This window comes from Orbicella franksi, chromosome 2 (genome assembly GCF_964199315.1).
Source record: "Orbicella franksi chromosome 2, jaOrbFran1.1, whole genome shotgun sequence".
In the NCBI taxonomy this organism is placed as follows: Eukaryota; Metazoa; Cnidaria; class Anthozoa; order Scleractinia; family Merulinidae; genus Orbicella; species Orbicella franksi.
Window position 1 is genome coordinate 16,293,344 of NC_138146.1, and position 22,123 is coordinate 16,315,466.

The 22,123-nt window shown below is 39.7% G+C and overlaps 2 protein-coding genes across 8 annotated transcripts in view; both read left to right on the top strand.

The window, feature by feature from the left end:
- Positions 1-2,123, top strand: part of LOC145478251 (fibroblast growth factor receptor 1-A-like) — a 36,482-nt gene extending 34,359 nt beyond the window's left edge. For all 5 annotated transcript variants that reach the window (XM_081456201.1, XM_081456202.1, XM_081456203.1 and 2 more), the window contains one exon: positions 302-2,123. In XM_081456201.1, coding sequence (XP_081312327.1) covers positions 302-576 — 275 coding nt within the window. In that variant the 3' untranslated portion in view covers positions 577-2,123. The remainder of the gene's footprint in view (positions 1-301) is intronic.
- A 3,092-nt stretch (positions 2,124-5,215) lies between these two features.
- Positions 5,216-22,123, top strand: part of LOC145478245 (fibroblast growth factor receptor 4-like) — a 52,081-nt gene continuing 35,173 nt past the window's right edge. The window contains exons 1-9 of one of the 3 annotated variants that reach the window (XM_081456189.1): positions 5,216-5,318; positions 5,566-5,691; positions 8,171-8,452; positions 9,653-9,688; positions 13,979-14,011; positions 14,509-14,805; positions 15,454-15,825; positions 18,918-18,950; positions 19,448-19,744. In XM_081456189.1, the coding sequence (XP_081312315.1) occupies positions 5,610-5,691; positions 8,171-8,452; positions 9,653-9,688; positions 13,979-14,011; positions 14,509-14,805; positions 15,454-15,825; positions 18,918-18,950; positions 19,448-19,744 (1,432 nt within the window). In that variant the 5' untranslated portion in view covers positions 5,216-5,318; positions 5,566-5,609. The remainder of the gene's footprint in view (positions 5,319-5,565; positions 5,692-8,170; positions 8,453-9,652; positions 9,689-13,978; positions 14,012-14,508; positions 14,806-15,453; positions 15,826-18,917; positions 18,951-19,447; positions 19,745-22,123) is intronic. The other 2 variants (XM_081456190.1, XM_081456191.1) reach the window with 2 other exon arrangements.

Genomic DNA, 22,123 nt, shown 5'->3' on the forward strand with positions numbered 1-22,123 from the left:
TACGCTTATTGGCTATTGGTTGTTCAGTTTTAACTGGAAAAAATAGCTAAACCACACGCTGAACAATTACATGCTCTCAGTTGATAATTTTTGAGTTTCTGATCCAAAAAAACAAATCCTCTTTTCCCTTCATGGTTATTATTGCAATCAGGTGCTCCGCGTTTAGGCTAAGCTGATTCTATATATTAAACATACTAATAACGCGTTTTTGACGATTTTCCGAAGATTTCCGACCACTTTCCGAAGATATCAATGTCCGGAAAACAACGAAGATAACCGAACATTTTACTATTTTGAACAGTTATGCCGACCGTCAATGCTCAGAAAGAAGAGAAGCTTGGGAAGAAGTCAGCTAGGGCCAGTAAAATCCAGCACCCTGATATCTTGATCGGAATGTTGGCTGGCGTGATTGTTCTGGTGTTAATTGTGGCCGGTTTATGTTACTGGCAGGCCAAGAAGGCTAATGCGTCTTTGTTGACCGCGAAGAGTCGCCGACCTGAGATCGACTCTCTCCGAGCGAAGTACGAAGTGCAAAATGAGTACGTTGTGGTGCCAGACTATAACAGAAGCGTATAAAGAGGTCAAGACATAAATTTTCTTCGAAGTTTTTTCACATTTCTTGTATAACTAGCCCTATAGAAGTTGTTTGGTCTGTTCTAATATGGCCTGGGTTTTGTTTCTCGTTTTCTCTCAGGTGTATAGTTATTTCTCTCAATGTATTTGTGTAACCTTATAGTGCAGTAGACCAGATACCAGATTTTAACAGAAAGGTATAAATAGGTCAACATTCGGCAAAGAGACTTGATGACGTGGATTGAAGATGCTGGGTGCAAGAATTGTTACTTGTGCACAAGCTAACAGGAAATCGAGTGTGTTTTAGGTATTGAGGACGTGCTGTTATCTACTAGAAACCCTGTGTAATTTTTCTCTAATTTTGAGTTTGTAATTTGTATACATAACATTTTTAAATCAACAAGAATTGTAGTTCAGATTTTATAGTTGTAAAAGTAATTAGTGCCACCAATTAATGTGAGAAACACGATAACGATTGACACTCAAGTGAAGTTTACTACTATTATCACATTTAAATTCTCTTGAGAGATTTTCACACTTCTTGTATAACTCGCCTTGAAAGAAGTTGGTTTGTCGGTCGGTCCTACTCTGTTCTGTTATTTTTTTTTTTTCTTGGTCTTTTTCTTGTCAACAGGTGTTCAGTTATTTTTGTACGATACACTTGGCGTGGATTACTTTACAGTGCGGGTCAATTGTATTGTTATCTTTTTAGACCAGTTAGATTTACGGTCGAGCCTCTATTAATTGACCACCCCTCAAAGTCCCGAAATTGTTGTCAGTAAAATACTGTAAATAGAAACCCTATTAACCGGCGACCTCTCTTCTACGGGCTTGGCCTTTTTTTGATCGTCCCGGGTTTTCTATTGTAATTACTCCTATTTATTTAGCGGTCCCAAAAATTTTGTACGCGTAGTTTGATGCCCGGAGGTACTCCCTTATAAGGGGTATGTGCGGCCCCAAAGGTATGGTTTTTCAGCCGTTTTGGTCATAAATAGGGCATCAGTTGATTTTGGGAAGCAGGCCGCACACCTCTACCAACATGGAAATGCATGCTAAATATTGTAATCTCTTGGACACAATTTTCTTCTAAACGTTGTGATGAAGGAACTGAAATTTGGGCAAATATTTTCTTTTGAATCTTTGGGTATTAGTTACGCAAACAAATCGACTTTTTTCCGTTGATTTTGGATCCTCGCTTTCCGTGATGTCGCCCATTTCCATCTTGCTATGCAGGCTAACGGCTTGGCCAACTGGCTTAGACGCTGGGCTTTCTCGCTGTACGCGCTCAATCTATTCAGAGCGTCTGAACACGAACCATTTGTATATCAATACAGTCAACTCTCTCTAAGACGGACACCATCGGGACCGGCCTCAGCTGTCCGTCTCAGAGAGGTGTCCGGCTTGTAGAGAGTCGACGTAACATGATCCCAGGAATTTTAAGATAATGCTGAACCTGTGCACAGTGAATACGCGTCTGTTTAAAGTTTGTTTTAAGTTATTTACTTGAACGAAACCTTCAAACTGGAACTAAAACATATTTATAAAATTGAATCTCTTGTCGTATTACAGTCAATAGTTAACAAGAAGATCTGTTAGATCTTATAACCGCGCTTTTAAAATTTAACTGTTTTCTTAGTACTACAGTCGCAACGCAGTGCATATTCCAAAGAAATCTTTGATGATTCATTGATTACTGTAGACATCACAGCACTTGATCAACACAAACTCTATTATCGCACCATCAGTCGTAGCCGTTGTGACATCTCCGATGACGTAATAGTCTTAATCTGGAACTTTCTTCGGGATATGTATGGGCATGAAGATACGAACATTATTACAAACCGCTTTCTTTCTTTAAAGTCACGATTAAATTTAATTGTTTTTTTCTCTTGAGTTAAGGGTTAGCAAAGAAGTCACACGAGTCACATAATTCAAGAATTGTGTTATCTACGGCTATTTTTAGTACGGTGGTTATTTCCCTATCAATGACGTAATCTTTGCACGTTCTGACACGTTCTTTGCTTGGCTTGCAAATATTCAATTTTCCTTCCGATCTATGAACTCGCGGCGATGTAACAGTCAAAGGATTTACTTCATTTGCCTAAAACCGCAAGAAATACTCGCAAAATTACAAATAAATTAATGACCGTCGCTTCTGCCGAAATAAACTTGCAAAGTAAACACGATCTTATTTGTCACGTAGCGAAAGTGAAAGCTGCAACGTCAGCGCATTCCATGGCTGACGTAATACCTTTTTTCAGCGTATTTATTATTCCCTTTGAATCCAACGCCTTGATAAAACGAAAAGAAAATGTATTTCACCCACAAAAAAGAAAACAATATCCGTAAAATTGTCCGTGTATTTATGTTTTAACAGCTTCTGGCGGAAAAACATCACACGTTGCGTGACTCAAAGTTTGGCCGAGCGGGGGTCTGCGTCTGGTCACCGACAAAAAAACAAGAAGATCTGTTAGATCTTATAACCGCGCTTTTAAAATTTAACTGTTTTCTTAGTACTACAGTCGCAACGCAGTGCATATTTCAAAGAAATCTTTGATGATTCATTGATTACTGTAGACATCACAGCACTTAATCAACACAAACTCTATTATCGCACCATCAGTCGTAGCCGTTGTGACATCTCCGATGACGTAATAGTCTTAATCTGGAACTTTCTTCGGGATATGTATGGGCATGAAGATACGAACATTATTACAAACCGCTTTCTTTCTTTAAAGTCACGATTAAATTTAATTGTTTTTTTCCCTTGAGTTAAGGGTTAGCAAAGAAGTCACACGAGTCACATAATTCAAGAATTGCGTTATCTACGGCTATCTTTACTACGGTGGTTATTTCCCTATCAATGACGTAGTCTTTGCACGTTCTGACACGTTCTTTGCTTGGCTTGCAAATATTCAATTTTCCTTCCGATCTATGAACTCGCGGCGATGTAACAGTCAAAGGATTTACTTCATTTGCCTAAAACCACAAGAAATACTCGCAAAATTACAAATAAATTAATGACCGTCGCTTCTGCCGAAATAAACTTGCAAAGTAAACACGATCTTATTTGTCACGTAGCGAAAGTGAAAGCTGCAACGTCAGCGCATTCCATGGCTGACGTAATACCTTTTTTCAGCGTATTTATTATTCCCTTTAAATCCAACGCTTTGATAAAACGAAAAGAAAATATATTTTACCCACAAAAAGAAAACAATATCCGTAAAATTGTCCGTGTATTTATGTTTTAACAGCTTCTGGCGGAAAAGGCCCTGAATTTGTTGTTGAGTGGTTTTCGTTTGTTTATGTTTTACTGGACTCGGTATCATACGGATTTTGAGCAGATATTGAAGAAAAATCGCCAAAATATTCGTCAAAATGGACACTGAAAGTTGGAAACTTCCATTAAAGTTGGTGTTCAGCCTGAAGGAGCTGATAATCGTCATTTAGAAACTGTAATTAATTACATTCGTCCAGTTTTTTGGAAAAAAACACGCAATAACAACAGAGTTTTGGGAATACTAGTTGCTAAATTATCCACACAATGGCTTTTTGCCTTTCATTTTCCTGAAATTTTATTGTTTACTTTAAACTAATATTGAAATCTGATTTGTTGTTTTGTTTTACTGTCCCATTCTCAATGGCTGAGAAAAAGATGCGATTTAGAGCAAAAAATAGTGCGATTCGTGAATAAATCGCACCATTGAGAGCCAATCAGATTGCAAGGATAGCCAGTGATTTCAAAATGGATTTAATAAAAGGGTTAACTAGAATCCAAACTTTGAACAGTGCATTCTGCAAACGGGAACATAATCATGTTATGACTCAGGACTGTCTTTCGTGGCACCAAGTCAGTCTAAAAAGATGTCACATTCAGCACTTCACAAGTGTCCGTTGACGATTTCAAATTGTCCGTTGTCCGTCTTATGGAGGTGTCCGTCTTATAGAGGTTTGGTCATGAGAAACGGCCGGGACCAGCATTAGGTGTCCGTCTTATAGAGGTGTCCGTTAAGAAAGAGTTGACTGTAGTATGCTTGGATAGCCTCCCGCGCAGACGTTGTTAGGCTTGTCACGCGTTCCTCCCCACGAACGTTCGTTCGGAGGAACGCGTGACAAGCCTAAGAACGTTTGCGTGGGAGGTTACTGCTTGGGGTGCTTTATCTAGAACGCCAGTACAAGTTCCGTCCTCCAGATAATGGAACGGAAGCCAGTTTTAGTTCTATACGTCGCCAACAACTTCTGGCATTCGAAAACCGAAAAGATACCCCCATCAGCTTTTGGCCTCCCTACCAGTGTCAACACAGAGGTTTATCACCCGAGGCCGCCGAGAAGCTTTTCATCTGTACACTTAATGACCTTAATAAATCTATCTTTGGACAGTGCCCTGTCTGGACTTCCGGCTTGTTTCTTATCGATTCACGTATGAATGTTCAGTGTTCGTGATTTGAAGGAGGCTTTCTATTTCAATACGTTGATGTACTCTCACAGTGAAGCTTATGAAGAAAGCGAACGTAAATTCAGGTCATTCAAATTCATGTCGTGAGTTTGCGTGTGGTATTTTTTTGCTGTAATACAACTTGGCGAAATATTGTTTACAAGGTCATGAACACCACGAAGGGTTAGAGATATGCCAGAAGTGTCAATCATACGTCAGCCGCCAGCTTCCCTCACTCAGTCCAGTTACTTCCAACTACCTGTACAAGGCGCTGATGTTCTGTGTTGACACTAAATTACAGACTTAACAGGTAGGCTAGAAGACTTTGTAATAAGAGTACACTGTGAACTACAGTGCTTATCTGGATTTCTAGCTTCAATTCTTTCTAATTGATTCATGTATAGGCGGAGAACATAGCAGTGACATAGTGGCGTTCTTGTTTCGTTTTGTGAACTTGATTGAAATCAGAAAGAGATGTAGCAGATGTGGTCTGTAATCGTTACGTAGAACTCAAATTTGACCGCCCGACTCTCGATGTTCGCTTTCTTCATTCCAAGTAGGAAGAAGTTGAGCTGCTCATGCAAGGTCCAATTCTGGTGCGATGATTCTTCGTTTCTTGTCAATGGCGTCGTCGGTGGCCGTTCTGGTTCTTGTACTAATAAACGAAGCACAGCCATGCTCAGGTTTGTAAACTATGAAACTCAGTTGAACCTTAAAGCCCGGCAGTCCGAAATTTTAACAGATTTTCAGCAAAATGTCCAATTCAACCCTTTTAGAGAAATCTATGTTGGTTTGGAAATGCTAAGCGATTCCGAAACTCCCTTTGATTTTCTTGTTGACAAATTTTCCGAGCTGATGAGCATGCTAGAACTCGATACGAAAACCGGTTGGACCTGGGGAGCCGCTGATTGTGTGCGGCTAAAGCTCGGAAAATACTAAAATAATTTTTGGAGTCGCTTGGCATTTCCAAACAATCATAGACTATACTCTCAGGGGGGTTTTAAAAGCCTTTCCGTAGAAAATCTTTTGAAAATCTCAGATTGCTGGACATTTACTCAATTTCCCAAGCATATACCGTAAAATTCCGGTGTTATAAGCCTCCCCAGGAGCCTATTAAATGTAAGCCGCTACTTATAGCCCCTTCTCGAATCCAGATTTCTCGACTCCTCGAGACTTTGAACTTCCTCAGTGATGACTAGAACGAAAAGTCGTTTTCCTCCCGTCAGTCGAGCAATGTAATTTTGTCTCTGATTTCTCGAACTACCAAATTTTTCAAACCAATTCCCGTTTCCCTTGGAAGTTCAAAAAAGCCCCTCGCCCTTCTCGGATATAACTTGCCCGTTTATAAGCCCAGTCAAAACCCCTTGTGAAGTTGTACGAGCCCCGGTCCAGGGTGATAACCGGCATTTTTGGTAACCTCTAATCGATAAAAGCGCAATTAGGAGACCATGCAACTCATTCGCTTGTTGTCTTTGTTCGCTTGAAACGCGATCGCTGTCAAATTTCAAACCAATTTTTTTTAATTGCTTGGTGTCAATTTTGCCTAACTAAGCGTTTGCGCCTTTCTACTCCTTAAAAAATGAAAATGTTATCATGTTTGAAGTACCATGGGTAACCCCAAAAAATAGGCAGTTACGGTTGAGAACCGCATGTGGCTTCCATGGCGATAACGTTTGGTCTCAATTGCTTTTATGAAAGCGAGTTGTTTAGACACTTTAGAAAAGCCGTTTATTTCGTAATATATTCCAACATCTAACCTATGTGAAAACCAAATATCTTCAATAATTTTTTATCAATCCTTGGGAGAAGTCAACAAGGTTTGTCAAAATTGCTACTTTGATTTAAATGTATCGTGCGTGGACACAATAGCGAATGGAGTAGTATATTTACTGCTTATAGAGAAATTATGTCAGGTAAGGTAGAGTAAGCTAGATTAACCGATGAATGTTGTGCTGTTCTTCCCTCCAAACGGTGGTAGATACGGGAAGCGACGACCCGAAGATTCTCAGTGATATTTAAATTTCCTTGTCCACTCTCTCTTCAGCGGAAATGCCATAGCGATACTTTATCGTCTGAGCTCAGCATGACGCATTTCCGTTTCCGTTTGCGTTTGTAACAGTTGCTTTGAATATATTCTTTGTCTGAAACATCGAAAGTTTAAGTAAACAATATGATCCTTAAACTACAGGTTTTTGGCTCTCGCTATTTTTATTTTTCCAGAGGAAAGAACTGCTTGACGTCTCTCATTGACCTTTCTCGATTACTTCGCGCGAGTGGAAATCTAATAGATGACTGAGAAAACCAGGGAGGAAATAGAAGGGGAAAGAGAGATGGGAAGACACGCCACTTCACCGCTTGTTGCTTAATTTTTCCGACGCTTTGGTTTTTTTTTTTTCCGAAAAACTAAGGAAAAGAAATAAACTACTGTCAGTCTAGAAATGATTCAGTGACTTCCGATCTTACATTGTTCTTCTATTTCACTGTCAGTTTCCTGACTGAAATCAGACTCGTACCCAGTCGGTGTTTGCGTGTAAGTGGTGTTTTTTTTTTTCACGATAGGTGGTGAAATTGGGGGGTTGGGGCGAGCTTAAGACCCAAAGATTGGACCCAAGGGAGAGTTGTGGTACAAGAGAAGTTACAGGAATGGTCGACTGAAGAATTATCCCCTTTCCAGATTCAATAACATTTGTCTTGTGCCTTGTTTCACTCACTCGCATTCAACCCTCCCTCACGCTAACATCAAATATATGACATCCGGGTGCTAGTCTGTGTCCAACTCGAGTACAGTTGGACTCCTGCTGACGAAACTGTCCCGGGCGGAAGGAATGAAGGAAGGAAGGAAGGAAGGAAAGAACAGGAGCTCAAGAGCTCAGTCAAGTTTCTGTATTCCAGTTTTTGATTCGGCAAGCATTTTGCGGGATCCTGGTTGACTCAATTTTCTAAACCAGACTGTTTTGTGGGATTTTATGTCTGGAATTAAATGCGTTTACAAGTAAAATTGTCAACTCCCAAGACAAACCTACTCAACATAAAGAAGCATAGGAGTGAAAATGAAAGGCGGTTTGCCTATTCCACAGACGAGATTTAAAGAACCCTCAACCTGTGACTTCTAAAACAATAGTTACTATGTATATATGTCTTATCAGTGTTCTTTTCTTTCAGTTCCTGACATCCGTGATAAGACGGGAAACGTGCCTAAGACTGTTGACGTCATCGAGGGAAAGGATGTTCGACTTACTTGCCGGGTTAAAGAAAATGGTGTAATCACGTCTTGGCTAAAGAATAACAAGACAATTAGTCCATCGGACCATCCGAGGATGAGACTCAAGTCGAACCAATATTTAAAGATAAAGAGGGTTCAAAAAGACGATGTTGGATTTTACACGTGTGTAGCTGAGAATGACTGCGGAAGAAACTTCTACAGTATGCAGCTTTTAGTTGGAAGTGAGTTAACAGTATAATATTAAAGTAGGCCTGGACCTTACTAGCAGCTCGTTCAAACGATCACCTCGTTATCAAGGCCACTTTCTCAGTTTTGGTCTGAGATACACATTCAGTCGGTTATTTTCTTAAGCATGATTGTATGCGCAAGAGGTCACTAACCATTTCGAAACATTCAAACAGAATGATCTAAACATTTTGTTTTTTCACTTGGGCATAACTGGGTGGGTAAACGCCACACTAGAGTTGTTGAATTCATAAACGAATCCCGCGTTTGAGTTTCAATAATTTACATTTACATTTCATTTTTACATTTAATCTTTAAACACGGTTTAAAAATTCGTCAGCTTAAAAACCTAATATAAGTTGTAGAACGCGCTTTCAGCTGACAAAGTTCGATGATGACAAGTTTTGACTTTACCAGTATTGGGGACCAACGCCTGCTCTACCGTCGCTACATTGTATTAATTGCTTCCTTGCAAGGGATTTTTTTCCGGAGGGGGACTCCCATATAAAAAGGACGGGGGGTCCTCGTCGGAAATTTTTAAAAGAACCCCTAAGAGGTACCAAGATTCTGTTTTGTGGGCGTGGCTTGAAATAATTTTTCATCGCTAAGAGGTACCAATTCTAAAACAGTACATTCTCTATTTTTCAATTCCCTATAACTCACTCCGTTTGCCCCCACATTTTGCATAAACTATTGTTGTGAAATACACTTGGGAGGTCTGCATATTCCCCAGAGCATTTCATAACAATAGTTTATGCAAAATTTGGGGGGCAAACAGAGTGAATTATGGGCAATTGGAAAATAGAGAATTAGCTCCCCTCATATCTTTTTCTGTTTAATACCCTTTAAGATACCTCGAAAGCTCCTGCGGTGCACATTTTTTAGGCTGAACACCCTAAGGGACACCAAAACCGCCTTTTTAACCCCTGAAAGGTAGGACGAGCACCCCCCGGTCCTTTTTACATGGGAGTCTTTCCTAAGGATTTCTTTCCCGGAGGGTGCAGTGTTTTCCGGCAGCCAACAGTTGTTAATTGGAGAACTAGAAAAATACCGTACGTAACTGGCTCTAGAATCAGATGAAATTGTTGTGATCTCTTTTAAGCTTGATTTTGCGGCAGGCAAAAGTATTTTTGTTCCAAACGCAACCGTTACGTCCCCATTCACTTTTCAATTAATTTTATTCGGGTTTTCTTAAGGTTCAACGCGGAAAACACATCGAAATTCAACGTCAGGTAAGATTAATGTTCTCTCTCTGTTGAGTGAATTATTTTATTATAGCAATTTTTTCAGATAATTGTCATTGTGGCCCATTCAACTCGACGGCTGGTATCCATAGTGGCCCTGTAAAAATAAAATTAATTAAATATATACTAAAAATTTATCTATAGCATTGATTAAATTATACATTAGAAATATAAGAATCTAAGAATACATTTATAAAACTAATATTACAATTTAAAATTACAATTTAAATCTTCTAAAAAATTGTGATGTGAATAAAAAGGTTCTTGGTCGGCGACAGAAGGTCTGTATGTTTGCAGCGTTAACCATATTTTCAGGAAGTTCATTTTAAATAGGCATACAACGCACCAGGAAAATACGCTTGCATTGTGGAAAATGCATGGGGTTACGCTATAGAACAAGCCTAAGCCATTGTCTACAGACTAAACCGTAAGTAATTGCCTGGGCAGGTTTTCCGGGCAGAGCCGGAAAGCCGAGGAGGCACCATAGAATCCGCGCGGGTATGAAGAAATGGATATAAATATTGTAGAGGTTAGAAAATCGATTTGACCAAACTTTGGCGAGTCTAAGCGTAGCGGGTAATTTTTCAGCAAGCACACAAAGTGCTCTGGGTAATTTATTCCACGAGGTTGCTTCGGCAGGTCCTTCGGGAGTATTCTGTGCGGCCTCAAGAACGGTTAATCCAAACGTAACCTTTTAAAAGTGCCTTGCTTCTGACATTGATTTCTTTGAAGTTATTGAGCAGTACTGGAAATAATTTTGCCTTACACAACTTGATTTGTAAGACATGTATCAGCCACGGGGTAGACGACAGACTCGATCGAAAAACACAACACGCAGACAGATCAGAATCTCAACAGAAATAAGCTTAAGACCTCAGTGTTGTTGTTAACATTGCACAGCTTCTCTAGAAAATATAATTAACGTGAGGTGGCAGCTCTAGTGAAAACTATTCCTTGTCATTATTAATTCACGACAAGGAACACAGTCTTCTCGCTTTTGGAATATTCTCTTTGGATCTTTTGGCTTCTTTCTGCTTTCTGAAAAGACCCTGGGTATTGGGCCGAAGAGTAAAGCAATGTTAAGAGTCCCTGTCCATAAATATGGAAAATAACTCGGCAAGGGTCGAGAATTGGATTTCGCTCATATTTTTACGGTAGATAGGCTAGGGCATGACAGAAACTACTGAATAGTTTTTTTTTGGCAAAATATCCTTTTATTTCACAGAAATATGCAAGTAACCAAATTCCGTTAAAATCGTCATTTGACGCACCATTTCATTAAACAAGTTTGAGAGCCTCGCATGCAAAACGACATCATTCTTCCGTCTTTAAAACACTCAAATATTTTTTTGCAATGTTTAAATGTGTACTGGGTTGATTTTAGGGAATGTTGCGGTGTTTGTTGGGTGCAAAATAATTAAATTTCGAAGACTTGTATTTCATTCACTTCAAAGTACGTCGTAAAAATAATCGATTTTTACCATGTGCGAAACCATCAAATGGATTAAGCTTCTGGTGGTTGAATCGCAGAAGGATGGTCTACAGATTCCTCTAAACATTTCTTTGGGCAAATGATTGTGTGCGGCGCGAGAGCTTTTCAAAGTACGTTAAAAATGCAGATATTTGACCATCCGTCGTCAAATTTCAATTTACGGGTTAGGTATATATTTTAGCACGCGCCACATGTCTTCAGCTATATTAAGTTGAAATAGACATAGAGCTGATAATTTCGAAATGTTCTAACCTTATTTGCTGTAAAAGGCAGGTCCAAAAGCCGATTTGACGTGTTTCTGTCACCATTCGTCGCACATAAAGCAGAGGTTTGCTTTTGTTTACACAACGTCCGATGTACATCGCCAACTGTCAACTTATTTAATGGTCGAATACCATGAATCTATGACCCTCTTTCGACACATATGATCAGCACTGCATCTAGGTCAAAAACGGCTAGTGATTTGTGGATAGCTGCTGCCTTTCCACTACACCAAAATATCACGTTTGATCATCGTTTGATCTATCGCTGCTTGAATCCTTGCTTGCAGCGGTTCCTTGGTTGTCCGTCACGCAATGCTGTCATCCCATTTTAGGGGGTAGGGGTAGGACAATTTCTATCCTAATAAGTAAGGCTCCGTAAGGCTTGGAACCACAGGGAGCACACAATCTTGTTGAGTAGGAAGAGATTAAATTAAGCAGTAAAAAAATGAATAGTTAACCATTGCCCGTGTTGTCATCTTTTACTAGACCACCGCTACCTACACGCCCTGCGTAAATACTGTAACGCTAAACTCGTACCTAGGACTTTTCGCGCTGTGCAATTATTTTTGGTTTACATATAATATAGTGGGCTACCCTCGGTGAAATGGGAGGTGGCCGCTTAATAGGGGTTGGCCTCTTAATAGAGGTTGGTGTACCTTGAATATTTTTTCACTATCGGGTTATAAATTTCTTAGTGAACATGGAGTCAATTCAAGACAATCATTATAGACGTCAGCCTCGGAGACCCAGGGGCCGTTAGTGGGAGCGGAGAAAAGTCTAAACGGGTGGGAAAAAAGTTCGTGCGAAGACACCTTTAGACTTTTTTCCACTAACTACCCCTGGGTCTCCGAGAATGACGTCTATCATGATTGTCTTGAACTGACTCCATGTTTACTAAGAAATTTAGCTACATCAAGAGCCATAACTCGATAGTGAAAAAATATTCAAGATACAGCAACCTCTATCAAGCGGCCAACTCCTATTAAGTGGCCATCTCCCATTTCTTCGAGGGTAGCCCACTGGAGTGGATATCGCTGATGAGGGGAATTACACATGCATCGTATCGAACATGTATGGCCGATTAACATATTCGTACACCTTTGACGTAATTGTTAAGTAGCACGGAACGTTGTTCTCTTTTCACTTTATAGAAGCGCAGTTTAAAAAATTCACTGTATAGAAGAAATCATGTAACCTGCGACCAGGCGTTCTTTTATTCTAATCTTCCGCTGCCGCAAAGAAAATTGAAACGGCTGAATGTAAGTGTTTTGCGTCGTTCTGTGATTGGCTCAAAAGCCTCGCATGACACTCTTTGTAGCCAATCATTGAGGGGAAGCATGCTGTTTGTTTTTTGTTTGTTTTGGTCAGGCTGTTGATTAGGAGAAAACCGACATCAATCCTGATTGAATGAGATACAGAGATCAGGTTTTAGTAATCAGTGGAATCGTGATGAAAGCGAGTTATATACTGACAATATTCCCAGATTTTCATTGTTTGTATTTGCGATTCATCTGTAAAATGATTGTTGTATTGTAATCTTTAAATTTGTAAATAAGTAAGAATCTCCAAAACATTGTGTGACGTTTGCGTGACACGTGCGTGACCCAGCATCTTTAGACAGTGCTACAAGGTAGTTATCAATCAATGTACGTGAATGTCATTACAGTCAAAGTCTTTGGCGAAGACGCTATGCCTTTACACTGGCTTTTTTTTCTCCTAAAGAGAAAATCCACAGCGTTCCTCACATATTTATCATATGGGAACAGGAAGAACCTGTCTATGCTGGTAGCAACCTTGAACTGCACTGTATTGTGCTCACAAAGGATCCCGATACTAGATATCGTTGGTATTACCGTGATTCTGACGTCCTGGATGACAAGAAGTTAGGCACTCTCATAAACCAGAGGCTGTACGAACTAACCCCGTTTCAAAACGTCGACCCTTGCCCAAAATGGAAGCTAAACCTGAAGTTGAAAAACGTGTCTGAAAAATATCTCGCATAAGGAAAATTGCTGTGACCAGAATTTTGGCGAGAGTCTTTGCATATTTACCTTCTTTCATTTCCCAGATTCTGGACTTTATCTATTGACCGGTTTTGATTTTTATTTTGATCTACTTTGAATTACGTGACACTGAAAACCAGCAATTGTTCATTGCTTTACCCCCTTCCCGTTCCTTCCAACAACAACAACAACAACTTTTATTATGACTAGCATATTTACAATTTTACAGAGCAAGTAAAAATTATCAATCTATCAGTTATCCAATCTATCATCCCACCCTGTAATTTTTTTCCTTTCCCAAGAAGTTTGAGAAAATAGTTTTTGCGTAAACTTACTCTCTGAACAGGACCGTAGCTACTAACAGGGGGGAACCGAGGCACTTGCTTGGGTAAAAAAAAATATGTATGTGTTCTAGGTTACTTTATGAGGCTAATGACCAAATGATGAGAACTCTTCCACGATAGTATTTGATGATTAGTATATCTAACACGCTCATTTTGTTTATTTTCTCTTTATTTAGACCCAACAGTTTCACCTACAAACATTACAGGAGGTACAGCTTATTATGACATCCTCAGATTTAATTACAAATCTTTTATTTTCCATCACAGTCCAGTTGTTCGGAAGCCGATTAGCGCTAACCCAGGGTGACATGTTTATCTGGGTTTCTTTTTCCTTTGTTCAAAAGCATTTTTTCCGATCATCAAATTCAAGACAAAGAATAAACTGAATTTGCTATTTAGGTCCTGAAGAAACAAGACGAAGGACTTTCTGAAAGTCTATAACTAGTTGTACTTGATTAAACAGAAGGAATTCTAATAATATCGCTTCTTTTTGGAATCTACATGTGGTGTTCTCAAAGAGTGGGAGAAATGCGTTATTCCCAAATGTGATTTAAGCATACATTTTGTTGCACATGTCCTGAATGTCCCGTATTACCAGCATCTGTGATGACTTTCAACATAAAATGAAAACCGCTCTAAGTAAGAAATCTACTCTGTTCTATGCTTCTGTGAAGTTACAAACGCTGTTTAATTGTCAACTTTACAGAAAAGCCACAATTCCTTTATCCAACGAAAATGGAGGCGATAAAATCGGCTTATAAGGAAGGCGACAAGTTTACACTGACGTGCGAAGCCAAAGGTGTCCCAGCTCCGGTGGTCACGTGGTACAAGGATGACAAGGTGTTTCAAGGAAGACACAGAGCTGGCGAGTTTATAGCAACAGGGCAACACGACTACATTATTAACTTCTTTGGAGTGGATATCGCTGATGAGGGGAATTACACATGCATCGTATCGAACATGTATGGCCGATTAACATATTCGTACAACTTTGACGTAATTGGTAAGTAGCACGGAACGTTGTTCTCTTTTCACTTTATAGAAGCGCAGTTTAAAAAATTCACTGTGTAGAAGAAATCATGTAACCTGCGACCAGGCGTTCTTTTATTCTAATCTTCCGCTGTCGCGAAGAAAATTGAAACGCCTTAACGTAAGTGTTTTGCGTCGTTCTGTGATTGGCTCAAAAGCCTCGCATGACACTCTTTGTAGCCAATCATTGAGGGGAAGCGTGCTGTTTGTTTTTTGTTTGTTTTGGTCAGGCTGTTGATTAGGAGAAAACCAACATCAATCCTGATTGAATGAGACGTTAGCACGTTTTTCCGCATTAGCCTTTGTTGCCCACTACAGAGATCAGGTTTTAGTAATAAGTGGAATCATGATGAAAGCGAGTTATATACTGACAATATTCCCAGATTTTCATTGTTTGTATTTGCGATTCATCTGTAAAATGATTGTTGTATTGTAATCTTTAAATTTGTAAATAAGTAAGAATCTCCAAAACATTGTGTGACGTATGCGTGACACGTGCGTGACCCAGCACCTTTAGACAGTGCTACAAGGTAGTTATCAATCAATGTACGTGAATGTCATTACAGTCGAAGTCTTTGGCGAAGAAGCTATGCCTTTACACTGGCTTTTTTTTCTCCTAAAGAGAAAATCCGCAGCGTTCCTCACATATTTATCATATGGGAACAGGAAGGACCTGTCTATGCTGGTAGCAACCTTGAACTGCACTGTATTGTGCTCACAAAGGATCCCGATACTAGATATCGTTGGTATTACCGTGATTCTGACGTCCTGGATGACAAGAAGTTAGGCACTCTCATAAACCAGAGGCTGTACGAACTAACGCAGTTTCAAATCGTCGACTCTTGGCCAAAATGGAAGCTAAAACTGAAGTTGAAAAACGTGTCTGCGGCTGATTCCGGACATTATGCATGTCAAGCTGAAAACGTTGTTGGTAATGATACACGGCTCACCTACCTTAATGTCACAATCAGACCCATTACCCCGTCAGCAACAGGTATGTAAAGGAAAGTGTTTGACTGACGAGAATAAGCAATACTTTAGCCATACTGCTCTACCGTAAGACCTCCTCCACGCAGTCCAATAGAAATCAATGCCAGCGGCTAACCTGTGAAATGGCGGACAGGTTGAGATGAACCGACCACGAAAACGCTGGCCGATCTCAGTACTTCAATAACTCATTAAGCGTGCGCAATTTACAACATTCACCAAGAGATTTTCCAAACTGTTCAAATAGAATTCTTATTTGTTGAGTAAGGTCGGACTGAACTAAGAAATATTTGAGTCGATGACATTTCCCACCGACTTTGCAACCAAATATCCATCCAACCAAATGTTTTTTCTTCTGGACTTAGCACTAAGTCAATAAGCTAGGGTTTAGGAAAACCCCTCCTTACGAGCACCTTAAGAAAGCTCAGTCGTTGACTTTACGTAAGTATTCTTGCGGATAAAGGACTGAGCAACAGTTGCCAGGAGGGGGGCTGTAAAACCAGAAAGGGGGGCACACCAAGTAAACTCACACCCTAAGGGAAAGGGGAGTAACGGTTACATGTAAACGTCTCTTTGAAAAGCCGGGTGGTGGTATCTCATCTTCTTACGGGCAAGGTGACTTAAAGATTCGAATACCACTTATGTCTGACTAACAATGATACTCATTTATTTCTTAAACTGTCTATAAAAGACAGGAATTTCACCGAGCTAAAATGCACTCCGGTTAGCCTAAACACCACTTTGGTTAGCCTAACCAACACCACAGCTAGCCTATATGGCAACATTGTTTGCCGGAGAAGCGCTCTGGTTAGCCTCCAGTGGCTTTGAGTCAGCGTTAGCTAAAATTAGACCTTACTTGGGAATGGTTACTTATAGGTCTTTGATAGGGTTGCAGTTCCTGTATTTAGCTGCATGTTTAACTGAATGTATTTAGCGGCCAGTTTTTCATGACGTTTTTGTCGACTAGTTTCCTATACAATTTATTGAAGATTGTCAGAATTGCGATGATTAGGGACACGAGAGCAGTGTAAGGGGATCTGCAGGATTTAGCAGATTGAATGATGATCGATGCATTCATTGATTGATTGATTGATTTTGCTAACTGGCTGATGATTGGTTAATTGAATGATTGATGATTAATTGATTGATTGATTGTGCACAAAATGCTGTTCCGAGAATTTTTGCTTTTTTAACATACCAAACCTACCAATACTCGAACGCACCCTTTAATCTACGATTACTACTAGTTTACCGAAATATTCCGTTTGGATGAAATTTTCCCAAAATGTCACATGGCTACCAAAGGATGAAGAAACCCGTTCATCTATTAGTAAATGTCAATATCAGCTTCCATTTTTAAGAAAACGGCGTCATTTCTCTGCTGACAGTTCAATTTTGACCTGTTCTCAACTGTATTAGGTAACCCGGACAATCAATTGGTCTGTTTTGTACGTCTCGTATCAGACGAATAATGATATGTCTGTTTGATGCGTCATCCAGATACACTAAGTTGTTAAGTCGTCTGCCGTCGACTTGTTTTCAATATCATGTATAAAGTTAAAGTCTGTGTATAAGTCAAGTGGCTTATCAGGCCGGATCTTATCCCGGTTAATCCTGTAGCATGAAACGACTTGAAGTATTTCTACTCCCCCCTGGATGAGATGTTAGTCTATCGCAGGGTTACCCCCAGCATTAAATTCGCCCGTACCCATTTATACACCAGGGTGGAGAGAGGCACTGTGAAAGTGAAGTGTCTTGCCCCATAACACAACACGATGTCCCCAGCCAGTATGACGTGTAGCAAGACTTATTTTAAATCTTCTTGCCTTGATTTCCAGTTCCTCCTCAAGTGAAAAATTCTTCTACTCCAAGGGTCGTCAAACCCGTTGGTGAAGAAGAAGTCAAACTGGTCTGTAACGTGAGAGATGCTCAGAACTACACGTGGTATAAAAACGGTAAAGCCATTCTTCAACCGTCCGGACGTTACACAGTAAGGAGTAACAGATTTCTACGAATAACCGACCGCGTTCAAAAATCCGACAGTGGAGTGTTTGTTTGCGTGGCAGCAAACAGTTATGGAAGTGCAAACTGCACCATAAGATTGATAGTTGAAGGTATAACTTTTTTTTTATCTAAGTGGCCGCAAACTTATTTAATAAAGGTATTTATACCATGCCATAAAAAAATATAACCAATCAGAGTGCAGGAAAGCAGTTGTATACTCGACGGTATTGCGCCCAACCTTCCCATCGTGCGTCGCGCGTATATCGCATGTGTTGTGCTGGTCACTGTATTTTTCCATGGCATGGTAAACCGTATAAAACAGTTATGCAGTGATTTCTCGTGGCCCACCATGGAACATCCAACTTGTTCCCAATATTTTCTTGGTATACACACTCACTTAAAGGCTCGTGTGAGAAAATACAAGTGACCCATGGCATATTTCATGCTATACTACTCAAAAGTGTTGCATAACTAGTATGAACTGGCGTTACATTGTTTCTATTTTTAAGCATACAAAGTCTCCATACAAATCTCTATAAATTTGGGTAAAAAATTTCTCCGCATATCTCGCATAAGAAAAATTGCTGTGACCAGAATTTTGGCGAGAGTCTTTACATATTTACCTTCTTTCATTTCCCAGATTCTGGACTTTATCTATTGACCGGTTTTGATTTTTATTTTGATCTACTTTGAATTACGTGACACTGAAAACCAGCAATTGTTCATTGCTTTACCCCCCTCCCGTTCCTTCCAACAACAACAACAACAACTTTTATTATGACTAGCATATTTACAATTTTACAGAGCAAGTAAAAATTATCAATCTATCAGTTATCCAATCTATCATTCCGCCCTGTAATTTTTTTCCTTTCCCAAGAAGTTTGAGAAAATAGTTTTTGCGTAAACTTACTCTCTGAACAGGACCGTAGTTACTAACAGGGGGGAACCGAGGCACTTGCTTGGGTAAAGAAAAATATGTATGTGTTCTAGGTTTCTTTAGGAGGCTAATGACCAAATGACGAGAACTCTTCCACGATAGTATTTGATGATTAGTATATCTAACACGCTCATTTTGTTTATTTTCTCTTTATTTAGACCCAACAGTTTCACCTACAAACATTACAGGAGGTACAGCTTATTATTACATCCTCAGATTTAATTACAAATCTTTTATTTTCCATCACAGTCCAGTTGTTCGGAAGCCGATTAGCGCTAACCCAGGGTAACATGTTTATCCGGGTTTCTTTTTCCTTTGTTCAAAAGCATTTTCTCCGATCATCAAATTGAAGACAAAGAATAAACTGAATTTGCTATTTAGGTCATGAATAAACAAGACGAAGGACTTTCCTAAAGTCTATAACTAGTTGTACTTGATTAAACAGAAGGAATTCTAATAATATCGCTTCTTTTTGGAATCTACATGTGGTGTTCTCAAAGAGTGGGAGAAATGCGTTATTCCCAAATGTGAGTTAAGCATACATTTTGTTGCACATGTCCTGAATGTCCCGTATTACCAGCATCTGTGATGACTTTCAACATAAAATGAAAACCGCTCTAAGTAAGAAATCTACTCTGTTCTATGCTTCTGTGAAGTTACAAACGCTGTTTAATTGTCAACTTTACAGAAAAGCCACAATTCCTCTATCCAACGAAAATGGAGGCGATAAAATCGGCTTATAAGAAAGGCGACAAGTTTACACTGACGTGCGAGGCCAAAGGTGTCCCAGCTCCGGTAGTCACGTGGTACAAGGATGACAAGGTGTTTCAAGGAAGACACAGAGCCGGCGAGCCTATAGCAACAGGGCAATACGACTACATTATTAACTTCTTTGGAGTGGATATCGCTGATGAGGGGAATTACACATGCATCGTATCGAACATGTATGGCCGATTAACATATTCGTACAACTTTGACGTAATTGGTAAGTAGCACGGAACGTTGTTCTCTTTTCACTTTATAGACGCGCAGTTTAAAAAATTCACTGTATAGAAGAAATCATGTAACCTGCGACCAGGCGTTCTTTTATTCTAATCTTCCGCTGCCGCGAAGAAAATTGAAACGCCTTAACGTAAGTGTTTTGCGTCGTTCTGTGATTGGCTCAAAAGCCTCGCATGACACTCTTTGTAGCCAATCATTGAGGGAAGCATGCTGTTTGTTTTTTGTTTGTTTTGGTCAGGCTGTTGATTAGGAGAAAACCAACATCAATCCTGATTGAATGAGACGTTAGCACGTTTTTCCGCGTTAGCCTTTGTTGCCCACTACAGAGATCAGGTTTTAGTAATCAGTGGAATCGTGATGAAAGCGAGTTATATACTGACAATATTCCCAGATTTTCATTGTTTGTATTTGCGATTCATCTGTAAAATGATTGTTGTATTGTAATCTTTAAATTTGTAAATAAGTAAGAATCTCCAAAACATTGTGTGACGTTTGCGTGACACGTGCGTGACCCAGCATCTTTAGACAGTGCTACAAGGTAGTTATCAACCAATGTACGTGAATGTCATTACAGTCGAAGTCTTTGGCGAAGAAGCTATGCCTTTACACTGCCTTTTTTTTCTCCTAAAGAGAAAATCCACAGCATTCCTCACATATTTATCATATGGGAACAGGAAGAACCTGTCTATGCTGGTAGCAACCTTGAACTGCACTGTATTGTGCTCACAAAGGATCCCGATACTGGATATCGTTGGTATTACCGTGATTCTGACGTCCTGGATGACAAGAAGTTAGGCACTCTCATAAACCAGAGCCTGTACGAACTAACGGAGCTTCAAATCGTCGACCAAAATGGCCAAAATGGCCAACGTTGGCCAATATGGAAGCTAAAACTGAAGTTGAAAAACGTGTCTGCGGCTGATTCCGGATAGTATGCATGTCAAGCTGAAAACGTTGTTGGTAATGATACAGGGCTCGCCTACCTTAATGTCACAATCAGACCCATTACCCCGTCAGCAACAGGTATGTGGAGTAAAGTGTTTGACTGACGAGAATAAGCAATACTTTAGCCATACTGCTCTACCGTAAGATTTCCTTGACGCAGTCCAATAGAAATCAATGCCAGCGGCTAACCTGTGAAATGCCGGACAGGTTGAGATGAGCCGGTCACGAAAACGCTGGCCGATCTCAGTACGTCAATAACTCATTAAGTGTGCGCAATTTACAACATTCACCAAGAGAGTTTCCAAACTGTTCAAATAGAATTCTTATTTGTTGAGTAAGGTCGGACTGAACTAAGAAATATTTGAGTCGATGACATTTCCCACCGACTTTGCAACCAAATGTCCATCCAACCAAATGTTTTTTCTTCTGGACTTAGCACTAAGTCAATAAGCTAGGGTTTAGGAAAACCCCTCCTTACGAGCACCTTAAGAAAGCTCAGTCGTTGACTTTACGTAAGTATTCTTGCGGATAAAGGACTGTGCAACAATTACCAGGAGGGGGGCTGTAAAACCAGAAAAGGGGGACACACCAAGTAAACTCATATCCTAAGGGAAACGGCAGGTTTCTTTCACAGGTCACAGGTCACAGGTCACAGGTCACAGGTCACAGGTCACAATCAAAACACTCAGTAAATTTCGCAATGTAACAATTACTGAGATTCCCGAGAGGTTTATCGATGTTTGCATGCAACAAACCCTAACTAATAATGTTTTACTCTATAATTTTAATGAAAAAATATCTAGGGGTGGTATATATACGAAATGGGTTGAAATATAGCTTTCAAACATATAGTGTTAATATATTTTATCGTAATAAGATAATTCATTATGATAGCAAATTGAACTGTTTTATTTCTATATATATATTTTTTTAAATCTATACAACGAGTATGTACTAAACAGAAACAAGAGGGTCCCCTATACCTACTCTGAAAACAATTTCACGCATAAGTAATCGGCCTTTTCACGCATCGCAAAAAATTCGAAAGCAGCTTCACGTTAACAGAAAAAATCACTTTTCACGTAAAAAGGCTAAATCATGTGTTACATAAAAATACAAATTCTATCCACGTTTCGCAAAACATACAGAATCCTCCATTTTGATGCATGGAAATGCCGTGTGCATGTGTGACACATCGTGACAGACTAGATTCTAGGTCCTCCTGGTACACTGTCGCTGTGGTTAGTTCTCAGTCGCGTGGAATGGACAGGTTTTACATCTAGTTTGGTGTAGTTTACGAGCTTTAATGACGCTAAAATCTCCAAAAAAAGTGAACAATTATTCCCGCAAAAGTCGTTGGTTCACAAATCACGCGTAAGTAGATGCATAATTCACGGATCAGTGTAAGCGTCTTTCG